This window comes from Durotheca rogersii (assembly GCF_024521655.1).
Source record: "Durotheca rogersii strain YMJ 92031201 chromosome Unknown GGS23scaffold_5, whole genome shotgun sequence".
NCBI classification, from domain to species: domain Eukaryota; kingdom Fungi; phylum Ascomycota; class Sordariomycetes; order Xylariales; family Xylariaceae; genus Durotheca; species Durotheca rogersii.
Genome location: NW_026251236.1, coordinates 1,417,423 through 1,445,376, shown reverse-complemented (window position 1 = coordinate 1,445,376; position 27,954 = coordinate 1,417,423). Strand labels below are relative to the sequence as shown.

Here is a 27,954-nt window from a genome sequence, read left to right as displayed (position 1 = left end):
CAGGTCAGCTGTCTGGTACGGTGCGGAGGTCTAGTGCCCTGCCCAGAGGATATCCAACTCCATGCTCTTGCGTATATTCGCACTATGCCACAACTATCTACCTATATGTCGTCTCTAACCGCTGAACCAAAAGGTCCAACTGTCTGATATCTCAGTTCGATATCACAATTAGAGCGGGTGGGCGACAGCCGGCTGCGAGCAAAGAACACTAGGTATGTAAGATATCGCATACGCAGGCAGACAGTTAGATGCTGAGAGATCTGCCTGCCAGCGTTCAGGATTGGACACAGTGCCCAGCTACTTTACGCTCCCATACCTTCTTCTGCTACCTCGCATCGGAGAATGTGCTCAAGGATTACCATGCTCGTGCCTATAGTAAGAGCACAGCATGATCATACCGATGCCGTGCCCATACATTTCTATACCTGCCTATACCATACCTATATTACAGGGGGGGTGTCCCAGTCTGCGAGGGGGGAGTGTATTTGGGGGTGTAGTAGTGCCTATGGAGAAGGCCAGCCAGGCGGGAATCAATCATGCCCCGACGCCAGTTTGGGAGATATTTACAGCCCTACACCACGTCGTGCCTGTGTAGGGGATGTAGGCCAGGCCAGGCCGCAGCCTGTAGCCACCGCCTGCGCAGGTCCGGTGAGAGGATTGCGATCCCCATCTCCCTCCACTTAGGTGCCTACCTACGTGGGTACTATGTACGTAGACACCCTGCTGACGGGGTTCCTTAGGCGGGTCGCGTTAGGCACCTAAATGCGAGGGTCGCCCCCTGGAAGTCTCGCGGTAGTGGGAATCCGAAACAGGCACCTGGGTACATGGGTCCGCGGTGCAGAAACCCCCCACCGAGAAGTACGGTGGATAGGACAAGGAGGTAGGTACCTGAGGGTCCTAGGGCATTAGGCACCTTAGGCTCTGCAGGAGAGTCAGGTATTACTATCCCTGGCTCCCTGTCGCTCACCACCCGTTAGGTACCTGCAGGCACCGTACGTAGGTACATATGCACTGCCGTTGGATACCCTTATAGGTAACTAACCTAGCCTGAGGTAAGTGGCCCAACGGTATTACATCCTGTAGGTATCTGCGCCGTGATCTCTCGACCTCACATCTTCCCTACCCGTACGTGCAACACCCACCTACATGAACAACTCCCTGCCCGTGCATGGGGTGGGCAGACGGAGGGAGGGATCGAAGCATCACGGCGGCGCGACGACCTGGAATGCTCCTTCAGCCTCTGCCATACGTAAGCACTTGAAGCGCCACCCTCCTGTGCCCCCCCTCTCTTCCCTGCCTCCGAACTCTCTCACCATACCCGTTCGGTCGGAGGTCCCTAGGGATTCGGCCCAACCCCCATGACTGGCGCGCTTCCATATCCGAATACCTTCACCTAGCAGGGGACGCCCGTGGGTAGCTTCGAGAACGTTTATCGGTCGCCACGCCGGGGGGCCGTTCCGGAATGATAGGCTTGAGGATCACAGCGCATACGCCAACACGAGAACAGGAAGGGGACACATGCGCCGCGAGCCAACGATCCGTTTCCACGATGGCACGCTGCAGAGAGGGCCAGCGGTCTATGGATGCGCTAATCCTGTCCGAACATGACGGAACGGACCCTCCTGCGCATCCTGGCTTGTACCGGTGTGCCTAGCTATCGATGCCTTCTCGAACGTCCGACCTCGCGGCGCCGGATGCACATTGTTATAGTAAAGAAGATACCCTCACCCGGGTCCTATCGCCTGCATCCCTCCAGCCGTCACAGTCTCCCACCCTCGGAAATCCTCCCCCATTCGCCACATCAGACACAGCAACCATGGGCTCCATCACCAGCGTCTTGACCCAATTCTACCCGCCTAAGGCCGCCTTCACGGAGCAGGATGTGCCTGATCTTAGTGGAAAGGTGAGTGTCGAAGATGGCAACGGGAACCGGGCCGGGGCGGGATTGTCGACAGTTCCGCCCAGTATTACTGGCAGCACTGTATCCCCCGACCGTGGCATCTTGGGGGTTTTCCTTTTGAACGGCGAGCTAACGGCACTATTAGGTCTACATAGTCACCGGGTCCAACACGGGCATCGGGAAGGGCTTGGCCGGCATACTCTACTCGCGTAATGCAAAGGTTTACGTCGCCGCCCGGTCGGAGCAGCGGGCCGAGGCCGCCATCGCAGAGCTCAAGGCCGCCTCGCCCTCGTCGACTGGGTCCTTGACCTTCCTGCACCTGGACCTCGCTGACCTCAGCGGGATCAAGGCCTCGGTGGACGCCTTCCTCGCTCGCGAGAAGAAGCTGCACGTGCTGTTCGACAACGCGGGCGTCATGAACGTCGCGTCGGGGCAGGAGGACGCTCGGACGCCGCAGGGCCACGAGATCCACATCGGCGTCAACTGCCTGGGCACCTTTCTGTTCACGAAGCTGTTGACTCCGGTGCTAACCGCGACGGCGGCGGCCGAGCCGGCGGGGTCCGTCCGCGTCGTCTGGCTGTCGTCGACGATCGACGTAGCCGCAGAGAAGAACGTGGGCTTCGACCTCGGCAACCTCGACTACCGCGTCCCGAAGCCGGCCATGATCCGCTACGGCTACAGCAAGGTCGGCAACTACTACCAGGGCGTTGAGTACGCCCGCCGCGTCCGCGACGCTGGTATCGTCAGCGTTGTCGCTAACCCGGGTAACCTCGCCTCCGACCTCTACCGCGAGCATGGCACCGCCTTCAAGTTCGTCACCAAGCTCATCACCCACCCGCCCATCAACGGCTCATACACCATGCTCTACGCAGGCTTGTCTCCCGAAGTCACCTTAGAAAATACCGGTAGCTTCAGTAAGCGGACCCCCACCCCTTCTGCCATGTTCAAACAATGCCATAGTTCCGTCGAATATGCTAACCCGTCCACTTAGTCATCCCCTTTGGCCGGATACACCCTCCTCGAAAGGACTTGGAGCTGGCGGCCAAGCCAGTCTCGGAGGGAGGCAACGGGACGGGGCCCAAGTTCTGGGAGTGGTGCGAGGAGCAGGTCAAGGCATTTGTTTAAGTCAACATAGGTATATAGACAGTTACAAACGCGTAATCGGATCACCCACCAGATTTTCAAGAACACAAATACGAATAATAAAAAAACACGTTCGACATCGCGGATATGCGATACGTGTGCATATGGTGTGTCTATGGGATTATGCTATTTATGCCATATGGCCTCCAACTACGAAACACCGACGCTATCGCCGCGGCGTTGCCCTAGCTAGCCAGTCTTGGATCCTCTGTGCCGCGGGCCGGGGCACGCCGGCGTACCTCTCGGCGTCGTAGGTGTTCTCGATGGCGCGGGCGAGGCGCTGCGCCTTGACGATGGTGAGGCGCCTGGCGCCGGCCCAGGGCTCGGCGGCGACGAAGGCCTCGGCCTCGGCGGCGAGGTCGCGGCGCTTGTCGCGCAGGGCGGGGCCGTCAGCGCGCTCGGCGGCGCAGAGCGCGCAGTCGCAGGCGAAGCCCCAGGTGTTGGCCAGGGCGGCGGCGCGCGCGGCGTAGTCGGCGGACTCGTCGTAGCTGTGGAAGAGCTCCTCGCCGGCGGCGACGGGGCGCAGCGCGCGCACCACCATCAGGTCGCCGACGTACTCCTTGCGCGCGTTCGGCACGCACGAGTGGTTCATGTACGCGGCGCGCGTCCACAGCCCGGTGCTCGCGTCGCGCGCGCCCCGCTCGCCGTACTGGCTGCCCGGCCCGAACGCGTTGCGCGACACGATGTCGTGCACGCGGAAGGTGTCGACGACGGGGCCGTCGCGCGTCGCGAACACGTCCCCCGCGCCCCGGTAGTCCCCGTGCAGCGCCAGCACGCCGCCCGTCTGCGACGGGTTGCCCAGCAGCTTCTGCACGATCGCCTCCGCCAGCCCCACCGGCGACACCCGCATCTGCCCGTCCCGCACGTCGTACGTCATCGCCGTCAGCGCCTCGTCTTCGTGCCCCCACGCCACGCAGAACGCCTTCTCGCACAGCACCACGTCCCCCGCGGCGAGGTCGCGCGTCGCGAACAGCCCGCGGCCTCGCCCCGGGCTGTCCCGGACCTCGGTGTGGCGGAGGAAACTGGCCACGTCAGCCCGCGGGCGCGCCCGCGAGAGCCCCGCCCGGATCTTGTTGAAGTCGTACTTCCCCGTCTGCTCCTCGCGCAAGCGCAGCTCGATCTTCCGCAGGAGCGCGCCCGTTTCCTTGTTATCGGGAGCGAGCTTCAGCCTCTCCTCGAAGAGGCCCTTCGCCTCCTGGAAGCGACCCAGGTTGTACGCGGCGCAGCCCGCGCGGAAGTAGGCCTTGCTGTCGAGCTCCTGAGACCGCTCGTCGTCGCCGCAGATGAGCGAGGCCTTCGCGTCGGCTATTGCTTCGTCCAGTTGGCTGAGCACGAGATTGACATGGGCGCGGTTGCGAGACAGATCACGGGCGAGGTCAGGACTACTGCTGAACACCTTGTCTTGACGGGCGAGTTCTAAGCCCCTCGTATAATAGACATGCGCTAGGGTAGCATTTTTGTCCGCGAGCGCGGCGTTGCCCTTGTCTTTGTATGATCTCGCCTTGTCCGTAACCGCTGCTACGTCCTCGGCCTCGCCGTCCGGCCCGTCTGTGGGGGCCGAGCTGCTACTCTCCTCCTCGTCGCCATAGACAATCATGTCCGAAGGGTGGTCGACGCGGAGGGTAGGCTCGCCATCGTCGCTGAGGGTAAAATACGGCTCCTTAATCACCATGACCGACGCCTCCGTCAGTATGTCTCGGCCGTGCCTCGACTTGTGCAGGTACAGCTCGAGGCGTTCTACCTCCTCTCCCTCGATGTCCTGCACCATGGTCCACGACCGCGCCACGTGAGGGACTACCGGGCTGGCTTTCTTGACGGTGAGCCGACGGCGGCGGTGATGCGTCTCCATGCGCAAATCAGCAAGCGTCATCGGCTCCAAGTCGGCCAGCGGGACGATGCATGGTGGGTACGGCTGTCCTATGGCGAGAGCTGGCACCGAGTCTCCCTGGTTCCTGCGCGGCGCCGGACCGGTGATCGACGCGGCAGCCATATCGGCCATCAGCGCGGCGCCGGTCGCTTGACTGATGGCGCCTTTCGGGTCCCTAGGCTCCCGTGCCTGGCCTTCAAGCTCGGAACACTTTCTCGCCCGTTCTTTCACCGTGTTCCGAATACGCTCCGCTTCCTGCTCGGTGAGGTAGATGGTGTTACCGTCCTGTTGAGAGGCCATCGTGAGGCGCAAGCGGGTTCCACTCTCTCAACGACACACGGCAGGGACACTGTTTGTGTGTCGGTGGAAGACGTTATTGGATGGAGATAGTAGGTATAGTGGCGATACTCTTCTCACGAGCATCGGTATGACGCATTTAAAACTTCCATGGCATGTCCGTTTATTTAGGAACATCCAGGCTGAGACGAAGATTCAGGGCGACGGAATTCTACAGTTGCTCTGGATATGTAGATACAGAATGTATGCACATATAGAGTATCGCGATATGGATTTGTGCAGTGAGGTTTTTGGCGCGGGGCAAGTCAGGAAATTTCGCCTGGGCAACGCGGGGAAGATGCTTGTATGGCTCTGTAAGCAATTGTGGCTTGATCATGGCTGGGGACAGCTTCTGTCGGCCGACTAGCACTGGCAGACACCTGGCAGTATGTTGACCCCTATTTCTCCCTTGGCTTCCCTTGTCATCGCCGCCTTGGGCAAAAAATTCCCATCAACACTCCCAATCGATCACCAACTACCTCATTTCTCAACGCCGACGGATGGTTTTGCTACAAGTTTTCAGCTGAACCCGTTCCTCTGGTTCTTTCCCTGCCAGATCTAATATGTTTTCTGCTTCCGTCCATCCTTTCGTACAATTCGCGTTTTGGCCACCATATAACCGGGTTAGGCTAGCGAGCCGACTGCCATTTATGAAGCCCTTTTAGAATGAGACAGGTATTCGGGATTAGTTATGCCTTAACTCCCTACAATAAATACACATCAATTAGATCCAACCCCAAACTTGATCATCTAGTTACTATTCGGACGACCAATTTTTTACCCCTAACGTCGCCGCTCTCGAGCAGCGCCAGCCCCTGGATGATGCCGTCCCACCGCCCAGGCACCTCGCGGATCGGATGCGTCTTGAGCTTTGCGGCGTCAACGAGCTTCTGCATCTCCGCCGTCCACTGTGCCGTGACCTTGAATAGCTCCGGGTTCGCCACGCGCGAGTAGGACGAGTCGCCGAGGTTGACGTCGAAGCCTAGCCCCTCGAACCCCATCACCTCCTTGATCCGGATCGACGGGCGCGTGCGCGCCGCCTGCGGCAGCCCTTCGAGGCATGCGTAGCGCCCGCCTGTCCGCGCCATCGCCGCGAAGCACGTCGCCGCCGACTCCGCCGTCGTGATGCAGTCCATTGCGTACCGGATAGGCTTGCCCCCCGCGAGCGCCTTGATCTCCTCGGCGCACTTGGCCGACGTGTACGCAGCCGTGCCGATCGCGCCGTACTCGATTGCCATCGGCGCCGATTTGGTCGATGTTACGGCAATAGGCCGGTAACCGCACCTACGGAGTCGGATTAGCGTCTGTGTTTCCCATCCATCCGTCGGGGAGACTTACAACTTAAGGACCTGGCAGGCCATCGTACCCGAGGCCGTGGTGCCTCCATAGACGAGAACCGGCTCGGTCCCCGGTGCTGGGTTGGAGGGCCGACCCGGCAAGTTCAGAGCGCCAGGATCGAAAAACGCTAGTCCTGCGGTGCCCCAGCCTACTCCGCCCAGCGCAGCACCCTGGAGGTCATCCATGGTATCGGGCACTCGGAGAAGCAATCGTGCATCGGCTGCTATCCACTCGGCGAAGGCACCGTTGATCGGCGAGGCAGGGCTGTATGGGAACGCCCCGCCGCAGACTCGGGTGCCTATCGGGAAAGTGGTAGCCGCCTCGGACCCCGGAACCGAACGCTCGACGACGCCACAGAAATCGCACCCAACCATGTTCCCAGGGTTGGGGAAGTGCCGCACCATCTTGTGATCGGTCGGATTGAGGGCCACGGCGAGGACTCGTACCAAGACATGGTGTTCGGACGGGAGAATAGGAACTGGAACCGTAGAGGCCTTCAACGGAAGCAAGGCAGTGGAACGGTCGCCGGACTGGATGACGGCTGTCTGCGTTTCTTGGATAGCCATTTTGGGGGGTCGGTCCTAGCGATTGGCCAGCGTACTAGTATATGCTATAGGGGCAAGGAAACCAACTGCCACTCCTCCTATAAGTAGCGTTGGCAGCCTGTTCCCGGGCATGGCGCCGATCGATCGGAGGACCGGACCCTTACTTACTGCCCCTGTATAGCCCCTTTCCGGATCACTGCATTCACGATCCGAATTCCCAACCCGTATCACATGTTGTGAGCGGCTGCTCAGCCACATGCCCAGCCACACTTGCGAAAGGACAAGCCGCACCACTGGAATCGGAATACAGGAGAGCGACTCCGCCGTCGGCAGATATAGAATGTAGCAAGGGATTCCTCCGTACCCAGTCCGAGCCTAGGGAGTGGTATGTTTATTGGCCTGCCATCCCTCCCAAGTTTCAGACCGTAGCTGGTGGTGGGCGGGTACATAATAAGCGTAAGCGAACAGCTGCCCCCCATCGCGTAGGGGACAGGGCCACGCCCATTCGGGAAGTTCCCTCCGAATCATACGGACACCGATGAAAAGGGGGGGTTCGGATTCGGAGGCGGCTTGCAAGGTACCATCGTTGGCTTGCAGTGAATGAAGAGACTTGGCAAATTATTCGAAGGTTGGGCAACAACCGCCAACTTGCCAGCATTGCCCCAAGAACCGATACTAGAGATGCCCTGCCTGTATCAACTACCTGTTAGTCAGTAGCTCTCGTCTTAGCCGTAGTGAAGCTGGCCATCGACATCCCTCTTGGACTCGTTGCCCTCGTTTCTGACCTGTTGGCGCGATTGCAATACACGGGTGGTTCGCAATGGCGGCACATAGTAGAGATGGGGACGACACAGCTATTGAGCTCACAGAGCGAGGGGAGAACAAGCATGGCAAGCCTGACTCGCAGCAGGCGGGTGATAGCCAGTCAGCGTCTTCTCAGGAGGAGAAAGCAGAGATAGAGTACGCTCAGGGGTTGTCGTTAGCTGCCATTTGCCTTGGCCTGATGCTCGTCGTCTTCTGCATCGGCCTGGTCAGTATCCCCCCCCTCCCTCCCTTTACCATCTCGACTCACGCGACCCCCAACCACGGGTTCTAACCTCTATTAGGATCGCTCTATTCTGTCAACGGCTATACCTAAGATCGTCAATGAGTTTAACTCCTTGTCGGACATCGGCTGGTACGGCTCTGCGTACCTGCTTACCTCGTGCTGCTTCCAGCTCACATTTGGGAAGCTGTACGCTGAATTCAACACGAAATGGGTGTTCATGGTAAGCCTCGTCATCTTCGAGGTCGGATCCGTGGTCTGCGCCGCGGCGTCGAGTTCCGTCATCCTCATCGTAGGGAGGGCTCTCGCCGGCGTTGGTGTCGGTGGGCTGTTTAGCGGAGCTTTAATCGTGAGTTTTGACACTCTATTGCCCGTGACCCCCGAAACGTGCTCACGCCCACTCGTTATTAGATTCTCGCAGAGGTTGTCCCGCAACCGAAGCGTCCTATGTATACCGGATTGATTGGGAGCATGTCCGGTATTGCTATGACGGTCGCCCCAACCATGAGCGGTGCGATGACAGATAGGCTCACCTGGCGTAAGTCCCAATATTGTAGGCGCAGAAGCAGAGGACACTCGATCGGCTAACCATCGTTGCAGGCTGGTGCTTTTGGATCAATCTCCCCATCGGCGGCGTGACCCTAGCTACCATCTTCTTCTTCTTTCGTACACGCACGCGAACCGAGCCTGCCCCCCCGCTGACCGTGCTCGGATTGCTGAAGAGAATTGATGCGCTCGGCACCGTAATGGTCGTAGCCGCCACTGTCTGCTTCCTTCTGGCCCTAGAGTGGGGAGGAAGCGCGTATCCTTGGAGCGACTGGCGCGTTATCTTGTGTCTCTGCGTATTCGGGGTCGTGGGCCTCGCGTGGCTCTACTATCAGTATACGATGGGAGAGAAGGCAATGGTTCCCTTCCGCATCTTGGCCCAGCGCTCTATCGCTGGCAGCAACTTCTTTTCTTCCACAGGCTTCTCAAGCTTTTACATCTTCATCTACTGGATTCCGATCTGGTTTCAGGCGGTCAAGGATGTCTCTGCCGAACAGTCCGGCGTTTGGTTCCTAGCCGCAACTGCATCTTACTTCGTTTTCATCATCGTTGGGGGTGGTTTGGTAAGACTTTGGCAAAATGTCCTCTTGATCCTGCATTCTGAATTTGTGCCTAACATGAGTTGAATGTTAGATCACCAAGATCGGGTACTATGTTCCCTTCATGTTCCTCTCCTCCATCATGACCTCCATCGGCATGGGTCTTGCGTTTACCTTCAACCAAGGCATAAGCACAGGAATCTGGTAAGTAAGAAACGCGAGAGTTTGTTATACATAATCCCGCAGCAGCTAATACTTCTCGCAGGGTTGGAGCCCTCATTCTCGTTGGAGCCGGTACTGGTATCGGCGGTCAGACTCCAATCGTCACGGCCCAGACCGTTTTGAAGGGGAAGGACATTGCCATCGGAACCTCTGTGGTCATATTCGTGCAGACTTTAGCCGGTGCTATGTTCCTCTCCATCTGCAACAACATCTTCACCCAGCGTCTTATTGCTGAGCTCGCTGGCCGAGTGCCTGAAGTGGACCCTGCGGTGGTTATCGCGAGCGGCGCATCCGGAGTAAGAGCGGCAATGGCTCGCGCATACCCCGAATTTGTAGAGGGGATCATGTCTGCGTATAATGCCGCCCTGCAGAGGGTATTTCTCGTTGGCCTCATCCTTTGCTGCTTGTCAGTCCTCGGGGGCGCAGCCATGGAATGGGTTGACGTGCGGGTAGTTAAGAAAGACGAGGCCCAAGCCGAGGGAGTTGTGAAAAAGTGAGAACGTTGCCGACGTATCTAAGAAGAATAACATTCGCCAGATGTTAACCCGAGTCTCCCTGTGGTTTCTGTGCTAGATTCCATCGATGTTATGAGCTTCTTTCGGCCTCTGCCCATTGCGGCATGCTGATCTTTCGTTATTGGATATACACAAATCAATCAAGAAACATCTTTGGAGGGATCTTGAGGCGAAAAATTACTCGAACCTCAGAGTATAATAGATATAATATTTAGACGGTAATATTAACGTAACACGTATACCGGTGTATAGTTGTGATATGTAGTCTACTTCTTTTCCCACCCAACGAACGTGCGGTTGCATTGATGCCACATCTCACATTGCCATCGCTTTCTAAAACGCCATCACGAAAGACGAAGTTGGAGGAGTAATCGATCGCAGGAAGTCGGCTTTTCTATATGTGTGCTATTTGAAATTTGTTCCACGTATATTCCACGGATTCTAAACACAACTATCTTACAGTTACTCAGCCGGCTGAAGCTCCTTTGGCCTCAGCCTACTTTTATTGCACGCAACGGCAGCAAGGCTTTTCAGCGACTTACTCTGCATGATTTCAAAAACCGACACCTCGCTCTGCGTCGCCGATGATAGCCAGTTGCGCAGCTCAACCGCCACGAGCGAATCCACGCCGTACTGAGACATTGGCGCCGTCGGGCTCACCTCCTCCTCGGGCAAGCCGAACATGCCCGCCATCTTGACAGCTATGGCTCTGCTCACGCTTTCCACAGCTGCCTCCAACGACTCTGCGCCGGCGATGCTACTTGATAGATCCTGCGCAGATGACGCGCCGCCGTCTTTACCGTTGGAAGAGCCCCCGCCACTCCGTGATGACGATTCTCGCATCAGCCCCGAGAATCGCACATCCGCGACGAAGGGGGAGTCATCACGGCTGACGGTTTCCATGTCTGTAGATATGCCAATAAGGACTTGACTCTGACCCTGCTGACGATAAGGTCTGGCGATGGAATCCTCGACGAGCCGGAGAACTTCGTCTTCGCTGACAAGCTTGTATCCTTGTCTAGCTAAGCGATCCTTGACACCACTGGTTCGAGCAACATATCCGACTGAGGCAATCATGCCTAGGTCGAGAGATACCGCCGGAAGACCCTTCGAGCTGCGATGTCTTGCTACGGCATCCTGGAATGATCCGCCGGCTGCGTAGTTGGACTGGCTGGAGTTGCCGCCGACACCTACAAGGGAAGACAGCATGACGAAGAAGTCAAGGCCTTGGAATTGGTTGTGGAGATTCCAAGTGCCTTGGACCTTAGGCCGGACTGCCGCGAGATAGTTCTCGTGCGTCATGTTTTCTACGATTGAGTCCTACGAGGATCATGTGTTAGCAAGGGGGGTTGTGTTTGTGGTGTCTGTAAACTTACCTGGAGAACCATCGCAGCTTGAATTACACCTTTGCACTGTGGCATCGAAGAGTCAATCCTTGCGACAGCCGTTGCCAATGCTACAGAGTCTGCTACATCGACGCTCCGGGCCAACACGTTAATTCCCTTCGTCTTCAGCTCGTCCAAGAACGAGTTGTTCTCGGTTGACTCGGCATTTCTTGACACGAGAATCAGGTTCTTAGCTCCAAGCCCGACCAGCCTCCAGACGATGGATTTTCCTATGCCACCAACGCCGCCAACGACGAGGTAAGACGCCTTTGGATCCAGTCTGACCCGACCTCTTCTCACCTACACATATTGTGTTAGCATGCGCATAGAAGTAGATAACCCTGTTAACTAACCTTCACTTCATCATCTGCGTGCGGGATGATGACAATTTTCCCTAGATGCTTGCCAACCTGCATCGTCCGGAAGGCTTTCTCAAGTTGCGAGATAGGGTACGCAGTCACAGGCGCAATGGGCCGAAGGCGATTATCCCGGAAGAGGTCCATGACGGCAGTGAAGGCCTCAAAGGTAGCATCCTGCTTGTACAGCCCCATCTGGAATAAGTCGACAGCGAAGAATGAAGTTGCCTTCACGAAAGGCGCCATTTGTAAACTGTTGTTCTGCTCAAAGTCCCTCTTACCAATCTCGACGAATCTGCCAAATGGCGCGATGCATGCCCATGTCTCGTGTAGCATCTTTCCAGCTAAGGAGTTCAGGACAACATCGACGCCACGACCATTCGTACGCTGCCGCACGTGTTGAGCAAAGGAGACGTTTCTGCTGGAAAAAATATTTTCGCGAGGAATGCCGTACTGCGTAGCGATGAAGTCCTCCTTTTCTAAGGAACCAACCGTCGCAAAAATCTCGGCGCCCGCGAGTTGGGCAAGTTGGATGGCTGCTTGGCCAACACCTCCAGCTGCGGAATGGATCAGGACTCGTTCTCCTCTTCGGATATTGGCTAGGGTGTGAAGTGAGTAGTAGGCCGTCACGAATACGACAGGAATCGATGCAGCGGTCTCGAAGGCCATGGTATCAGGGATCTTGGTAACACTTGTCCAGTGTGTTCGGGTGTGGTTGGCCCAATGCCCGCGTAGCAATGCACTGACGCGGTCTCCGACTTGAGGTCCGTTTTCCAGCGAAACTCCGGGGCCTAGCTTCGTGACGATACCGCTGCACTCAAAACACATCACCTTCGTTTGGAGCTGGCCCATGGCGACCATAACGTCCCGGAAGTTGAGACCGAAAGCACGGGGCTCAATTTCGACAAATCCCTCTGGGAGGTCTTCGAACGCCTCCGGATTATCGCAGAACGTTAAACTGTCTAACATGCCTGGTTTTGCTACCTCTAGTCGGAGCTCGCGGCCTTGTTGGTAGAAAGGTAGTGTCTCGATGGTGGCGGTCTTATTGCTCAGCACAGCCAAGTCTTCAGTCTTCTTCTCATCATCATACACTCGTGGTATTAAGACCGAGTCCCCCCTTACGGAGTATTCAAAATCGATAGAGTTAGAGGCCCGACTCAAGTCAAACGTTTTTGATAACACCTGGACAACGGCTTGCGCCGCTTTGGCGGTCCACGGGTTACCCTCGCGAAATTCAAGATCCACAGACACGTATCTCTTGCCCACATTCTCGCACCTAAGGGTGCGCAGGAAGCCAGAGTGTAGAGCAGAGACTGGGTTCTCGCAGTCCACAGTCCCACCATAGGAAGTCCATAGGACGCCCTGGGCCCTGGTTACTAGGGACTTCACCAGCCGGAACTGGGAGCTCGTAGGCGACTCTAGGATAGAGTTCTTCACACTGTCGAGGAGGATGACGAACTTGCCATCAGGGTCGAGGCTCTCGATGTCTTCCACTATTGGCTCGTAGCTTGTGCTGGCTCGGATTTCTGTAAGTAGTTGACCTAGCCATTGCGCGTGGATCTTGTCCTGCTCAGCGCAGGTCACCGAGACCAATTGGCGTGAAGGCGACATTGCAACATCTGGAGCCGCGTCGGGTGATGCTGTAGACATGATAACGTCAATCACGTATTTCTCGTCATCTTCACAGTCTCTGACGCGAAGGTCGATCCCACTGAAGCCAGTCCTCTTAAGGACGGTGTCCCAGAAGCTAGGGGTCAGAGACGGACTATGTTTGCGCTCTGGCTCTTCACCTACAATAGGGTTAGTACCTTGTCAGTATGCCTGTGATGTGTGGTGTGCTTACTGAGCCACCATCCTGGCAGGACTCCGAAAATCAACTGGATGTCAGGGCTATCTTGTGTCGTCTCGACCACTATCAGCTTGCCGTCAGGCTTCAACAGCTTTCGAACGTGGGCCATTGTGTTGTCCATATTCTTGGTTGCATGAAGAGCTTGGCATGCTACGACAAGGTCATATGAACCCTCCTCGAACCCTTGGCTGGCCGGGTCAGCCTCAATGTCGAGTTTTCGATAATCAACGAGTTCTCCCCACGAAGAAAACATTTTCCTGGCTTCTTCAAAGAAGTTGATGGAGATGTCCGTGAAATCGTAATGTGAGAACCGAGCGATGCCCCCTGCCGCTCCCCCACCCAGGGCATTTATCACATGTTTGGTGCACCCGCCAGTGCCCGCTCCAATCTCGAGGATCCTAGCAGACGGATTCTTATGTGCGAACAAGTCGACAATTTTGTTTACCTGCTGATATGAAGACCCGATATGCAGGGCGTTCTGGTAGTAGCTGTAGAGTAGTTGGTTCTCAAGCATCAGCTCTAACGGTGCTATCTCCTGTCGGAGAATGCCTGCAAGTTGATGTCCGACACGACACACCATCTCTCCAGAAGTGCTAGCAGAAGCGACCCTTTTCAGCAATACTTCTCTCTCCTCAGGGGACGAGCTAAGCCACTGTGACGCCTTGGGCTGGCTGGATATTTGAAGCTTCATCCACTCATAGTATATCTTGTGGTACCACAGGAGGCCTTCCACATCAGACGGTGACAAGGCTGCAACAGCATCATGAAAGAAGTAGAAACAGGCCCGATATAAGTCTTGGGATATCGAAACCTCGTGCGCGTCAGGTGCAGCTTTTAGTCTCTCTACTAAGTCGGGAATGGAGACTAGGGATAGGTCTTCTGCCCAGTCGATCTTGAGACACTTGTTAGCATCGTCGGTCTCAGAAGACCTGACTTCGCCGATGGAAACACATTGTAAGTCATCAATCTCGATAGCCACCGTGGATGTCGGCCAACTTCGAACCACCACAGAGGCATGGAAACCCTGCTGGCTATCCTGAAGAAGGCTAGAATGAACTTGTAAAAGGTCCTTGGGCGTACGAGAAATGTCGGTCGATATGAACATCTCTTTGATGGACCTAGGGACCATAGCAGACTTGCGTGTAGTTCCACGGCCCGACACCGACGTGTAGGCGGCCACGATAACGGAGTCAAGGGTGGTGGGGTGGACTAAGTGCTCGCTCTGAGTCGCGCCAGGCATGGAAGCGGCCGAGTCAGCCACTGCCAACGTGGTAACAGACCGACCCTGGCTTGCTTTAACAGCGAGCAGATTTCGAAAGGCAAGGCCGTGGTGGATGCCGACGGAGCGGAAGAACTCGAATACGGCATCGGGGTCCTCCGCGGTAAGTTGTTGCTCGTCGTGGGAGATGCCAAGGTCTAGCTTGTCGGTCTCCGCCCATTGGGGCGCAATCAGTCCCTTACAATGCTCAATCCAAGTCTCGTCCGAAACAGAGCGGATCGAGAACTCTCTCCAACCCTGAAGACCAAGTGTTTTGCCGTCCTCCTCGTTCAGCGTGAGTTGCACCTCTACTCCTCGCGCAGTGTCGGGAATGACCAAGGCGTGCAAGATCTCGACATTCCTCAACCTGAACCCGGCAACGGGAACCTTGCTCGAGCTTGTTACTTGGCGCATGGCTTCGAGAGCCATGCTGACTAGACCAGCTCCCGGGTAGACGATATCAGACTGTACTCTGTGCTCCCTGACCCACGGGACCTCGGCAGGCCTGATGAAATGTCTCCACGTAGGGTTGTAGGGACTCGACCCTAGCAATCGCGATCCGAGAAGGTCGTGATTCGGTGTCTCTCGGGTTCTGTGAGCCTTGTTGATGCGAGATTCATACCAATGTCGTGTGCGATGGTTCCACGAGTATGGCGGAAGATTGCTGAGGGGCCGGAGCTTGGTGACCTGGGGGAAGTTGACGGCGTCCAGATCGACAGGATAGCCCTTGGCTACGAGTGACGCCGCGAGGTCGTGCATGGTGGTAATAGCGTTCTTCCCACGCCAGAGACAGGAATCATAAGTGATTCCGAGATCCTTCAACTCTGGAAGCTGGAACGTGTGACGAATAGGCCCGCCCAACGCGCCATGTGCGCCAACCTCAAGAATAGTGTCGATGATCCTCTCCCCAGGAGTGTCTGGAGAGAGACACATTGCACTCAAGGCGTTCACGAATTCGACACGTTGTAACATGTTGCGAACCCAGTGTCCGGGGTCTATTTCTGATGCATCATGTATCCTGGTCCCGGTTACGGGAGAATAGTAAAGCACGTCGTTGAATGGGCGCTTAGTGCTCAACACCCTGTTGAGGGCAGCCAAGTAATCGGCAGCGACGGGCTCCATGTGATGAGAATGATAGGCGACGGGGACTTTCAGGGCTCGGACGAAGATCTTATCCTCCGCGAGCTTGCTCTCCAGCTTTGCGATGGCGACCTGGTCGCCAGAGATGGTAACGCTGGCAGGGCTGTTAACGCAGGCTACGACAGCCTGGCCAGTAACGCCCATCCCGTCTATCAACGCATCGGCCTCCTCGCGCCCTATCCCGGCGACGATCATGCCGCCACGATAGTGAGCCTCCTTCTGGAGAGACTCGAGGAAAGCACCTCGAGCGTAAACAATAGCGACAGCCTCGCGTAGATCTAGGAGGCCAGCAGCATAGGCAGCGGGGATCTCGCCACTTGAGTGGCTTGTGACAGCCGTCGCCTTCACGCCCCAGCTTTCCAGGAGCCTGAACAAGGCAATTTGCACGGCTATGCACAGCGGCGGGCTTAGCACAACATCGTTAACGCGGCTCTCAGCCTCGCTCTTGGTAAGCTCGTCTGTTGTCTATGCATTAGTATCGCTTCGCAAGCGGCTTGATTTAGGGTTAACGTACCTATTAGCGACCAGGGACAACCCATATCTCTCAGCGCCTGATCCGCCTCGTTCAACGTATCGGTAAATACGGGATAAACACCAATCAGTTCTCTGCCCATAGCATACCACTGCGCTCCCTGGCCCGTGAAAACCATGCCGATCCTTGGGACCTTGCTAGAGCGAGCTGGGGTGAGCTTAGCTGACTCCCCGCGGAGAGCAGAGAGTATCCCTTCTTTAGTAGCAGGGGCCGAGAACGTGATCCGATACCCAAACCGCGACCGATGTTCGCTAAGTGTGTGGGCGAGGCGATCGACAAATTCGCTCTCCTCCATCTCTGAGGCCGAGACATAAGCCTGCAACTTCTCCACCATACCCTGAAGGGCGACTTCGTCCCTCGCACTCAAGACAAATACGCGGGATTCGACCGCCGGCGACTTCTCTGGCTCGCTTAGGCTGGGCGTAGTTGCAGGTGAGGAAACACTGGCCGGCTTCGTATCGTCCGCCTTATCAGAGCTAAATTCAGCGTCCCCAAGAGAACTCAGTTCCGAGTTTTCCCCTGTCTCCTTAAAATGGAGGAGTTGGTGCAAGAGGGCACCTCTGATAGGTCTTTCGATCTCCAGACTGTTCACGGCCGCGCTGAGGTGAGGTTGCCAGGCCTCCATGATTACCTAGAGCATATCCTGTTAGTAATCTTGTTTCTGTATGTGTAATAGCGTAGCCGTATTAGAAGAAACATACATGGGCATTGGCACCACCGTAGCCAAAGTTGTTGATAGATGCTCGTCGAGGAAAACCGCGTGGCCATGGCTCTAATTTCCGCGGGATCTAATATTTTGAATCAGCCTCTCTTGATCCGTAACCCGTGCGCTTTAAAAGAGCACGAGGAGGTTACATAGACGTACTTTTAAGTTCCACTTGTCTAACGGGATTTTCGCGTTAGGAACTTCGAAGTTGATACTCGGTGGGATAAGACCCTTTTCCAGGGCCAAGGCCACCTTAATAATGGCTGCAAACCCGCTCGAGGTCTCCAAGTGCCCAACGTTAGTTTTAACGGAGGCAATGTATAATGGACCTTCCCTGGTACGCCCTCTGCACATCACGTTATAGATGGCTGCCGCTTCGGTAGGATCGCCAGCCTGTGTGCCTGTACCGTGTGCCTCGACGTAGGGCGTTTCCGCCGGGTCGAGTCCGGCTCGCTCATAGCAGAGTCTCATAAGATCCTCCTGCGCTTGCTGGCTCGGCGACGTGATTGTTCGCGTCTTACCATCTTGATTTAAGGCCGTCTGCGAGATGACGGCGTGGACAGGGTCGCCGTCGCGGACAGCGTCGCTGAGCGGCTTGAGTATCAGCGCGGAAACACCCTCGCCCCGCCCATACCCAGACGCCCGGGAGTCAAAGGCATAACACTTCCCATCAGGGCTCAAGAACCTGAAAGCATAAGTTAGATATGATCGCGTATAACTTCGTAGTGAGTGAGATATCCTACCCCAGGCTCGACCAGAGAACGAAGATATCCGGGTTCATGATGATGTTAGCCCCTACGACTACGGCCATCCGGGCATCGTTGGTCTTGAGACTTTGGCAAGCTTGGTGTAACGCAACCAAGCCTGTAGAGCAGCCAGTATCGACTGTCATACTAGGACCACGCAGGTCGTAGAAGTGGCTGATTCGGTTTGCCATCATAGTAGCACCGTTGCCAACCATTACGTAGCGGGGGAGCTCATCAGGGTCACGGAGGAGGCTGTCCATGTAGTCCCTGTAGAATGCACCGGAAAAAACCGAGGTCTCCGACCCTGCGACCTTTTCCAGAGTCATTCCAGCTAGTTTTTAATAAGATCTCAAGTCAGCCTGATAAAACTAGTAGCAGTCTATCGACGCTCACTACTCACCATTCTCGAGAGCCTCATACACAGTCTCTAACTGTAGACGACATTGGGGATCCATTGTCTACGGTAATACTAGTTAGCATGCTTCATATATGATATCTACTAATGCAAGCTGGCCGGGAAACACTCACCGCAGCCATCTCGGGGGTCATGTCGAAGAAGGTGGCGTCGAAGAGCCCAATATCCTCTTCGAGGAAATGGCCGCCCCTGACATTTGTCTACACGTAACTATTAGCCATCGGCCATACCCATAAGTGAAAATTCTACAAAGGTCGACCATACTGTTGTGGGCTTGTCCCCTGATGGGTGGTAAAAAGCATCCTTGTTGAATCTATCCGCCGGTATCTCGGACCAAGCGCTGCGACCCTCCGCACACATCCTCCATAACCTCTCCGGGCTTGTCGCATCTCCCGGGAACCTGCAACTCATGCCAACAATGGCGATGGGCATCTCGCCTCTTTGGCGACGAGAAGATGGCTCGTACATCTCGTCGATCTTGGGCGACGAGGGGGCAGTAGTGAAGCTCATGTTGAAATGATAGTGTGCGAAAATGTTAAAAGATGATACGTCGCGTCGTCGCAGGGCGCGTCATATGGCAAGGCAACGGCTGATAATGGGTACGCGCTGTATGAGGTCTCGTCCAATCTGGCAATGTACTCGCATTGCTCAGCGAAGGAATAAGCGGACTGAGATGGCGGATCTGGGCTGGCGGGCAAGCTCCATGTCACTCGGTATACAACTCTCTAAAGGTGTTCTTTGGCGATATTTTCTGTTTCACTTTTACTAGTCTACAGCAATTCGTTATTCGGGAATACGGACTCGCGGCTCAGTGCCTCCCATTTTACAACAGGTGCTCATTTCCGTAGGTTTGTTGATGAGACAACGGACGGGAGCGTTCCTTAGACGCTTCGGAGGACCGTTCGGCGCCGGTCGTTCGGGAGTGAAGCTGATTCGGATGTGTGGCTCAGCTACAGGGAGAAAGATCAAACGCCCCTCCCAACCCGAAGAGGAACACGACAAGACATTATGCTATCGCTGATTCGGATCCGTCTTAGTCAGTTGGATTTTCTAGGATTCATCAAGACGTGCATAAGTGGCAGGCCATTCAGCATGGATGCTACTCGTTAGCGAGAAGCGGACGTGGAACTCTTACTACAGTAGACAGTTGCCAAATTCCCAAGCCAAACCCAACTCGTTATCCCCGTTAAACTAGTTATCATCGTTATCGTCTGTACCAATATGTCTATCCAGACGAGACTTTGCAGTGAGTAGCCGAGAGCGCGTCGCCGCCATGCCCACCATACGCACTACAGCCAACTAATGCAAAGCCAGGCCCATACGAGGCACGTCTGGCCATCCGTGAGGACCTCGGATTTTATAACGCGGCTACTATTGCAGCCATCTATGAGCTTGATGGCGTCAAGTTCGACCTTACGTCGCCTAGCTCGTGGGTGCAGCCGCTGAAGCGAAGCATCAAAGAGTACCCCTCCTTGGCCATCGCCGTTAAGGACAAGGGAACGGACAAGCCCTCTTATGAGCTAGTTCCGACCATAGATCTCAAACATCACATCACCATCTTGGATTCTTCTATCTCTACTGGCAGTGATGGTGATCTTCCCATCATCGAGAAGGCCCTCGGCGCCATCTTGGACCGGAACTTCTCCTCGAGCTCCTCCCCGCCGTGGAATCTCACCATCCTTCCCCTCCCGACGCCCGCAGGGGCTACTACCAAGCGCGTTTTCGTGTCTTTCCTATCGTCCCACTCGACAAGTGATGGCGGAGCTGGTCTCGCCTTCCACAAGTCCCTGCTGGAAGGACTGCGCGAGCAGGCCGCCAAAGGCGTGGATGAGAATGTCGATTTCACCGTGACAGTTCCCAGCCAGCCGATCCCGGAGCCCTTTGACACACCTGAGCGTCTCCCCGTAGCCCCCGAGTTCCTCAAGGCGCTGGCTTCCGCGTCGGGGCCCGCTGCGGGAGTCTGGACCGGGTCCCCCGTGTTTCTCAATGAGAGCGAGGGCTTGCACACCCGCGTCCGCCTACTCGAGATCCCCGCGTCCGTGGTGGAGGGCGCACTCGCCGCGTCGAAGAGCCACGGCGCCAAGCTGACCGGCACAATTCACCAATTGATTGTCCGAGCCCTCAGCAGGGCCCTTCCTGACGGGGCAGCAACCAGCTTCTCGTCGCAGACGGCGATTGATCTGCGTAACGCGGCTGGCGTTGGCTTGCAGTGGGGTATCTACGTGTCTGGCGTCTCCGAATCCCACCCACGGCTCGACGCGGCCACTCTCTCGGGCCCCCTTACTCAAGATCAGTGGGATGCAGCTGGTAAACTGTCGGCGAAGCTCTCTGAGGCTTCAGGTCGGCTTGAGAATCAGCCTATCGGCCTACTCAAGTTCGTCCCCAGCCACCGCGACTCGATGAAGACCAAGATCGGTGCTCCCCGCGACGGCTCCTACTCCGTCAGCAACATGCTCGCCTTCGATGGCGGCAAAGCCGGAGGTATTTCTATTAGCAACCTGGTTGTCGGCTCGTCTGCCGCCGTGCCCAGCGCCCCTCTGAGCTTCTGTATTGTCAGCGTCCAGGGCGGTAGCATGATCATCTCGGTAAACTGGCAACCAGGCGCCACTGGCCTTCCGGTGGAGAAGGAAGACGCTTTTATTAGCGATATCTTCAAGTCGCTGGAAGGCGACTTTAAGTTACTGAGCGCATAGCTATATGGCCGGTCTTTGAAGCTGTGAAGGATACGGTCTTCGTAAACGCGAACTTTGCACTGGTGAACGGTTTTGAAGATAGACATCAGCGACAGTAAATACACCTACACATGAAGTCTAGTCACAAAAGCAATGCATACACGGGATATAGCATGACTTCGTGTCAAGAATTGGAATGATAGAATATGGTGATAGGTTGAGCCGTGCACATGGAAGCAGGGAACAGAATCTTAAGGCTGTCTATATGCCCTCTATTCTTCTCGTGATTCTCTATTTTACTATGGGGCTGTGTTATTTGGCCTTGCGTATCTTCACATGCCTTTGTCCTACGATCACATTATGGGAAGGCATTTCAATGATACGCAACATTGTTGTAAATTGAAGATATTGGTAACATGGCCTCGGTTTGGCAGCTTCTGAGGCTCCCCGGGCAGCTGTCCGTCTAGCTTAACAAGCTCTATATACCCATAAACACCTTCAATCTACTATACATATTCCGAGGAGTACAGCTCTTTTACTTGGGCTTCGGGGTCAAATAAACATACAACGGGGGCTTATCCCACAGAACGTAAGACTTGTGGTGGATCCATCGCTCGTTGGCCTCACCACCGACTAAAGAGATGTCGAAGTTCCAGAGCATGCGGGCAAGAACCAATCTCATTTCCGCATAAGCCAGGCTATATATCTCCGTATTAGTCTTCATCCCAAAATATTGATGCTATCGACGGCGATGAAATCTCTTACTGTCTTCCGATGCAGTTGCGAGGCCCTTGAGAGAAAGGCTGCAGCATGTCGAAACCGTCCTTGGAAAATTCTGGGTCACCAAGAAATCGTTCGGGGTGGTACTCGAACGGCTTGGTGAAGTGTTTAGAGCTATGATACGAAGCCCAATGCCAGACGGCGACGACAGTCTACTTTTATCAGCATCATACCGCGACGCCCCATCGTCTCGGATGAGTCTCCACGGGGATATTAACTCACATCCTCAGGAATGAACTCCCCAAGAATCGTCCCGCCCCCCTTCGGAACCTGTCTAGGCATACCGAATGGTACAGGGGGGTAGGAACGGAGAGCCTCGTTCAGGCAAGCCAACATGTACGTCAAGCAGCTTACTGAAGTGAGCGTGATATCTTCTTCTGACCTGAACGAGCTTCGGACTTCCTCGGTTACTTTTCGCAGAGCCTCTGGATTTCTAAGCAAGAGATACGTGACGCCGCTCAGCATGCTAGAGGTTGTCTCTGAGCCAGCAATGAGGACACTGCTACTGTTGGCCTGGAGGTGATGCATGCTAAGTCCCTATCATAAAAAACACGAGATAGTTAGCCTTTGTATTTGATACACATATTGGACCTGTGTCGCTTACCCATTCGTCTTTCTTCTTCAACAGACCTTCGATAATATCGGGGCGTTCCATTTTCATCTCAACCCGGCGGTGAAGTCTATCCATCATTTTCCTGTCGTGCTCAGATCGGCTTGTGTTCAGCAGCTTGACGAGCCAGATGAATGCGCTTTCCAAGCCCATGTGCTTGACGCCGTTGATGATGCCGAGGAAGCGAATAGAGCCGTTAATCGCCTCCACCCAGGGGTCTGACTTAGCCCTCTCCAGACTGCCAAACGGAGCGCCGAAGGTAAGATCGCCAATGACGTCGAAAGTAGTCCAGTTGTACCACTCCTTAATATCGAGTGCGCGCTTGGCGGGTTCCCCCGTAACGGGATCAACTTTGTCGGGATCAAGGCGCGCTTCGTTGAGCCGCTTGATGAGGAGTTCAGCGTAGCTACCGATGATGGTCTCCTGCTCGCGCAGAGCGCGCTCACTGAAACCGTGGGCCAATTGCCGCCGCAGGCGCCCGTGGTATTCTCTGTCGCCGGAGCTGATACTCAGGACCTCACCCTTGGTGCGATAGAAGGTATGGTATTTATCCATCTCCTCAGCGCCATGAGCGGAGCCGGTCCGGTGGCCGTAGATGTCTTTCCACGCCTGGGGTTCCTGAAAAGAGAGCTCATTAGGGGCGATGCGAACAATAGAACCGTATTTCTCATGTAGGCCAAGAACATCAAATGCTAGTTCGCCTTGATTCATGCGAATCTGGGACACAAAGTGAGCAGAGGAGCAGACCAGTTCAGGGTTGATAGGAAACTTACCACATACATGAGGCGTGTCGCACGCCATAAGAGCGGTCCAGGGAAACGGGCTAGGGGGTGAAAGTAAAGGTTGTAGACGAAGGTGAAAACTAGGTAGACGAATGCCTTGCGACGACCGGTTAGCCCTTGCCATTACGAAGACATGCGCAACACTCACAGCAGCAGAGAGCAAGGCGAGAACGGCGAGGATCGTGGTCCCATTCAAAGGGATAGACCTCACTCTCTCCAGGACAGTCATGGCGGTCATCCTCGTCTCGCGGGACCGTGTACAGATGTGTATGTCACAACACTAAAGAGATGGTAGGAACTGGACCATGAGCAGCCACTATTGTTGGAAGTATAAGTAATGCGACCTCCACACAATATTCTCAGCTACAGGACCTGCGGAACATCCGGATACTACCAGCGCCGCGGAACGGCCAGTTGCCATGTGTCTCTAGTAGACGATGACTTATCCTCGCCATCGTCCTCGTCTCCCCCAGCAGCTCCATCTGCGAGAGGCTCAGCAGGCAGAGACCTGGTACGGACCGTGGTCCCGAACAATCGGCCTTCCGAGCTGACTGCAGAATGCGTCCACCCCATGGGGTGGTGTTATGCGCCGAACGCGTTCGGCGCTCCCAGACACCTGTGCCCCATCCTTCTATCCTTCAGCGAAAAGGAGTTTATGCATTCATTCCCTTCAGCGACGGCATCGTTCATAAATGGGCTCGAACGGCTAGTCTACGGTAGTCTGGGCTGGCCTGTTCTGCTGCCCTGCATGCATCTCGCTCCGCTTCGCTTCTTGTTGCCTTCTCGCTCCCCGAGCAGAACTCAAGACCGTCTCTCGCTGGGGTTTTAAAGACATCCGACGCAGATTTCCTGAATCGGCCAGTCATCGGGGTCGTCGACCAATCGTGCCCTTCGCTGCTCCGAACCCGATCCTGAGCCCACTCGGCCAGGGCAGCGAGAGGCGCCTGTCCACATTCACATTGCCTGTCCTCATTGCCGCTGTCTCTCTCTACCTCTTCGTCCCATAAGGGGAATAGCCGAGAGTTTTATGCACATGGCCGCGAAATTCCCCTAGACTACCTACCTATCCACATTCATTTCTGTTGTTTCATCTCTTCCTCCTGGTCCTCTCTGCTGGGCGCCGACATTCGAGAACGCGTTGTCACGTCATCCACTCCTGCAAGAGCACGCAACCACACGGTAGACTTTCTGCTAGAGACATCTCGAGCGAGCACGAATAGTGTAGTGGTGCATTTCCACGCGCAAGGCTCTCTATTAGTCCGCTACCACAATCGCCAGCGGCCTGGTTTTTTGGGGTTTTTGTTTTCTTTTCCCTTGGTGAGAACGATCACCATGGCTCGTGAACGAACGGCGGCAACGCCCGACAGCCAGTCCACTGTCGGGGAAACCCCTTCGGGAGAGGCAACACCGCTCCTCGGTAACGAAGTAACCGACGAATATATCGTGAGCTGGGACGAGCATGAAGATCCCGAACACCCGTACAGCTGGCCTCGATGGCGTACCTTGTCCAACTGCCTCCTCATCAGCGGCATGACGTTCCTAACGGCGCTTGCATCCGGTCAGATACCACCAGAACTCCATGACGACTGGGCGCTAACAATAGCTAAAAGCCATCATCGCTCCGGGCGTCCCGCAGCTAATGGCCGAGTTCCAGAGCCAGAACCTCCAGCTGGCCGCCTTCGTCGTGTCCGTCTATATCCTAGGTTTTGCCGCCGGACCGCTGGTGACGGCGCCGATGTCCGAGATCTACGGCCGGGTGGTGGTCTACCACGTCTGCAACGTTGGCTTTACGATTGGCGTTATCGGATGCGCCTTAGCCCCGAGCATTGAGGCTCTGGTTGTCTTCCGCTTCATCAGCGGAACCTTCGGGTCGTGCCCCGCCACCATCGGCGGCGGCTCCATCGCCGACATGGTGCCTCAGGAGCGCCGGGCCTCCGTCATGGCGGGCTATACCGTCGGAGCGCTCTTTGCTCCCATCCTGGGGCCCATTCTCGGCGGCTTCCTTACCGACGCGCTGGGTTGGCGGTCGAACTTCTGGCTTCTGGCTATCGCTGGCGCGTTCTTGACTATTATGATGATGATCATGCTCCGGGAGACCTACCATCCTTACCTGCTCGAGCGTAAGACCGCTCGGCTCCGGAAGGAAACAGGTAATAAGCTACTGCGATCTAAACTGGACGCGGGTCTCACGCCGAGCGAGTACTTCTTGCGTAACATCATCCGTCCCGTTAAGATGCTGACCCGATCGCCCGTCATCATTATTATGTCCCTGTTCATTGCCATTACTTACGGCTACATGTGTAAGTGCATAGGAAAACCACTATATGGAGTTAGCACATGCCTAACCTGCAGCAGATCTGATGTTCACCTCCTTCGCCCAGCTGTTTAAGCAATACTACGGCTTCAGCACCAAGATGCTAGGTGTTGCATTCCTAGGACTCGGTGTCGGCTCCTTTATCGGCGTCGCCATATTCAGCGCTACCTCGGACAAGACCGCCAAGAGGCTGGCGGCCGAGGCGGATGCCCGAGCTGACGCGCTTGGAACTGAGAAGCAAGGCATGAAACCCGAGTATCGCCTCCCTCCCCTGCCCTTTGCTGTGCTGTGCATGGCATTTGGGCTGCTCGTGTATGGTTGGACGGCGTACTACCAGATGCACTGGATCGTGCCTATCCTGGGCACCACGTTCATCGGTATCGGGCAGCTGGTCCTGTTCCTGTGCATCCAGATGTATCTGATCGACACCTTTACCGTCTATGCCGCGTCGGCCATCGCCTCCTTCACGGTTGTTCGATCCGTGGCGGGCGCGGTGCTGCCGCTCTGTGGGCTGCAGCTGTACGACACCTTCGGCATCGGTTGGGGCAATACACTTCTCGCCGCCGTCTGCCTGCCGCTCGTGTTCGTGGCCGTGCTGATGATGAGGTATGGCGAGTATCTGAGAGAGAGATTCGCGATTAAGAATCTATAGTGTGGAAAGAGGGGTTGAGGAGGATATGAATACGGACAAGAGGCCACCTCTCGAAGGTGCCCACGACTCATGTCTATCTACCCATTTGAGGTTCATTGAATAGCAACAATCGAGTGAGACCTCGGCATTATTTCCTGCTCGACCAGTGGAATGTTCAGTAAAGTATATAGTCAAATCGAGGTGTGAGGTCGCTTACCATCTCGCAAATCTAAACCTGGACGAGAAGTTCCCAACACTCCTTCGGCTTCCTCTTGACGGGTCCGCTAGAATAGCGCGATTGATTCGCAAAGAATGAGGTGCGTACAGTTCTCAACAAGAAACACCGTCGATACGTGTCCAACGCATATCGCATGTATACGTATTAGGACGCGACGAAGTAGTTGTGTCTTCGCTGCGGTGGCGTGTTGTCTTGCGTTCATTAATTAGCGAGCTCCCTGTGACAGGGACCTACCTACCTGGGTACCCATAGAGACTTCACGTAACAGTTGGTAAGCGCGTCGGTAACATATCGATAACAAGTCACAAAGTGTAACACGGCCACAGAACCGCCACAACCGTCGCAGAACAGCCACAGAGAGCCTCATTACATAGCGCGCGTCAGTGATTAGGTAAGAGTTAGGTAGGTATTTTCTGTGCTTCACTTTTCCTGTTGCCTCTCTCTTTGCGTCGTCGCCATATGTCGTCGCTTTTCGAGATATGCGGGACGCCGTAGTCCAAAAGCACTCGCGAGAGCCGCGAGAGCGCTTCGTTGAAGTCGTCGACCCCAAGACTATCTGAGCTCGCTTCGTATCGCGGCAGCAATCCTTACTGTATTTAGAAGATACAGTGCGGGAGCTTCAACCTGTGCTTTTTTGTCCGGTTTCCGTCCTCCCACTGTTGCCAAGCTGCTGTTGTGGCTGAGGGGACCCGGTTCCCCGTCACCTTCGATGGTAAGGCGTACAGGCGATGTAGGCGACCGATGAGTTGTGCTTGTTCCCATTGCGCCGCGTTTGTCGTTTGTTGACAAGAAACCACAGACAGAGGTTGCTACGACAAGGTACACGGCCTTCTCTCTTCCTCCCCTTTAAGCCCTCGACTCTCATTATCGTAGCCGATTAATACGCGTGCAGATATACCTGTCGCAAAGACGACAATCCCCATCCCCAAAGCTCATGCCTATTCGATCGCCGAGTACAGCCCCGTCGGCACGGCATTCCTCATCATGGACTACAGCTAGGGCACCGCGCTATCCCGACATGACATCGCGCAGCTACCCTCAGAGCGACATATTTATTCCCAAGTAGCAGATCTAGTGGTCTAACTTCGGCAACAAGAGTTCTCCAAAATTGGAGCCCTTGCCTTCGATGGGACGAGTTCAACTTTCGAGATCTACCATCGGCCGGAGCTGGACGAGGACCCGTTTGTGCTGATGCACGGGGATCTACCTACAGCCTTCTAATATTCTCCTGGACGAGAATCTGGATATAGTGGCTGCTGTGGACTGGGAGTGGAGTGGAGTTGTTCCCGTCCAACTATTTGACCTGCCTACCTGGCTGACAGGCCGGCCGCTCGAAGACATTACGCATGTGTTCTATCACGAAGAGTATTTACAGGCGCTACCAGACTTCGTTGATGTTGTTGAAACCAGAGAGGAGGCGCAGAACATCAGACCCCTCCTGCCAGAATCGTGGGGCGGCCTGACGAGCATCACTCCATCACGAAACCCATATTCGACCTTAGCAGCACCCCATTCGCTGTTAAGTATGTTCGAAACCTTTTGGA

General features: G+C 55.5%; 8 protein-coding genes across 8 annotated transcripts; 4 read left to right on the top strand and 4 right to left on the bottom strand.

Annotated features, from left to right (window-relative positions):
* Positions 1-1,816: 1,816 nt before the first annotated feature.
* GGS23DRAFT_603929 (uncharacterized protein) lies at positions 1,817-3,025 on the top strand (the record flags this gene model as incomplete). The annotated part of the gene is made up of 3 exons (XM_051519534.1): positions 1,817-1,903; positions 2,046-2,814; positions 2,892-3,025. The coding sequence occupies 3 exons, from the start codon at positions 1,817-1,819 to the stop codon at positions 3,023-3,025; spliced, it is 990 nt and encodes a 329-aa protein (XP_051374047.1).
* A 70-nt stretch (positions 3,026-3,095) lies between these two features.
* Positions 3,096-5,500, bottom strand: GGS23DRAFT_558758 (uncharacterized protein). The gene has a single exon (XM_051515773.1). It carries the CDS (start codon positions 5,208-5,210, stop codon positions 3,210-3,212), a length of 2,001 nt encoding a protein of 666 aa, XP_051374046.1. The 5' UTR covers positions 5,211-5,500; the 3' UTR covers positions 3,096-3,209.
* Positions 5,501-5,900: 400 nt separating this feature from the next.
* GGS23DRAFT_422205 (putative alcohol dehydrogenase) lies at positions 5,901-7,348 on the bottom strand. Its single transcript, XM_051513775.1, has 2 exons — positions 6,585-7,348; positions 5,901-6,530 (listed from the first exon to the last, which is right to left on the bottom strand). The coding sequence occupies exons 1-2, from the start codon at positions 7,148-7,150 to the stop codon at positions 5,993-5,995; spliced, it is 1,104 nt and encodes a 367-aa protein (XP_051374045.1). The 5' UTR covers positions 7,151-7,348; the 3' UTR covers positions 5,901-5,992.
* A 431-nt stretch (positions 7,349-7,779) lies between these two features.
* Positions 7,780-10,184, top strand: GGS23DRAFT_422201 (major facilitator superfamily domain-containing protein). Its single transcript, XM_051513774.1, has 6 exons — positions 7,780-8,159; positions 8,236-8,523; positions 8,586-8,712; positions 8,775-9,283; positions 9,354-9,463; positions 9,525-10,184. Exons 1-6 carry the CDS (start codon positions 7,950-7,952, stop codon positions 9,976-9,978), a joined length of 1,698 nt encoding a protein of 565 aa, XP_051374044.1. The 5' UTR covers positions 7,780-7,949; the 3' UTR covers positions 9,979-10,184.
* Positions 10,185-10,458: 274 nt separating this feature from the next.
* On the bottom strand, positions 10,459-19,191 carry GGS23DRAFT_618378 (reducing type I polyketide synthase; the record flags this gene model as incomplete). Its single annotated transcript, XM_051520931.1, has 12 exons — positions 18,648-19,191; positions 18,497-18,583; positions 18,369-18,426; positions 17,966-18,299; positions 17,382-17,907; positions 17,218-17,304; positions 17,109-17,147; positions 16,499-16,982; positions 13,581-16,442; positions 11,735-13,527; positions 11,373-11,681; positions 10,459-11,316 (listed from the first exon to the last, which is right to left on the bottom strand). Exons 1-12 carry the CDS (start codon positions 18,891-18,893, stop codon positions 10,459-10,461), a joined length of 7,683 nt encoding a protein of 2,560 aa, XP_051374043.1. The 5' UTR covers positions 18,894-19,191.
* A 268-nt stretch (positions 19,192-19,459) lies between these two features.
* Positions 19,460-21,323, top strand: GGS23DRAFT_558752 (uncharacterized protein). Its single transcript, XM_051515772.1, has 2 exons — positions 19,460-19,629; positions 19,698-21,323. Exons 1-2 carry the CDS (start codon positions 19,605-19,607, stop codon positions 21,074-21,076), a joined length of 1,404 nt encoding a protein of 467 aa, XP_051374042.1. The 5' UTR covers positions 19,460-19,604; the 3' UTR covers positions 21,077-21,323.
* A 142-nt stretch (positions 21,324-21,465) lies between these two features.
* On the bottom strand, positions 21,466-23,814 carry GGS23DRAFT_558751 (putative cytochrome P450). Its single transcript, XM_051515771.1, has 6 exons — positions 23,376-23,814; positions 23,219-23,323; positions 22,440-23,162; positions 22,058-22,372; positions 21,821-21,987; positions 21,466-21,753 (listed from the first exon to the last, which is right to left on the bottom strand). Exons 1-6 carry the CDS (start codon positions 23,463-23,465, stop codon positions 21,591-21,593), a joined length of 1,563 nt encoding a protein of 520 aa, XP_051374041.1. The 5' UTR covers positions 23,466-23,814; the 3' UTR covers positions 21,466-21,590.
* Positions 23,815-24,559: 745 nt separating this feature from the next.
* On the top strand, positions 24,560-27,409 carry GGS23DRAFT_594868 (putative bicyclomycin resistance protein; the record flags this gene model as incomplete). Its single annotated transcript, XM_051518226.1, has 5 exons — positions 24,560-24,785; positions 24,838-25,527; positions 25,583-26,147; positions 27,210-27,229; positions 27,303-27,409. 5 exons carry the CDS (start codon positions 24,560-24,562, stop codon positions 27,407-27,409), a joined length of 1,608 nt encoding a protein of 535 aa, XP_051374040.1.
* Between the last annotated feature and the right edge of the window lie 545 nt (positions 27,410-27,954).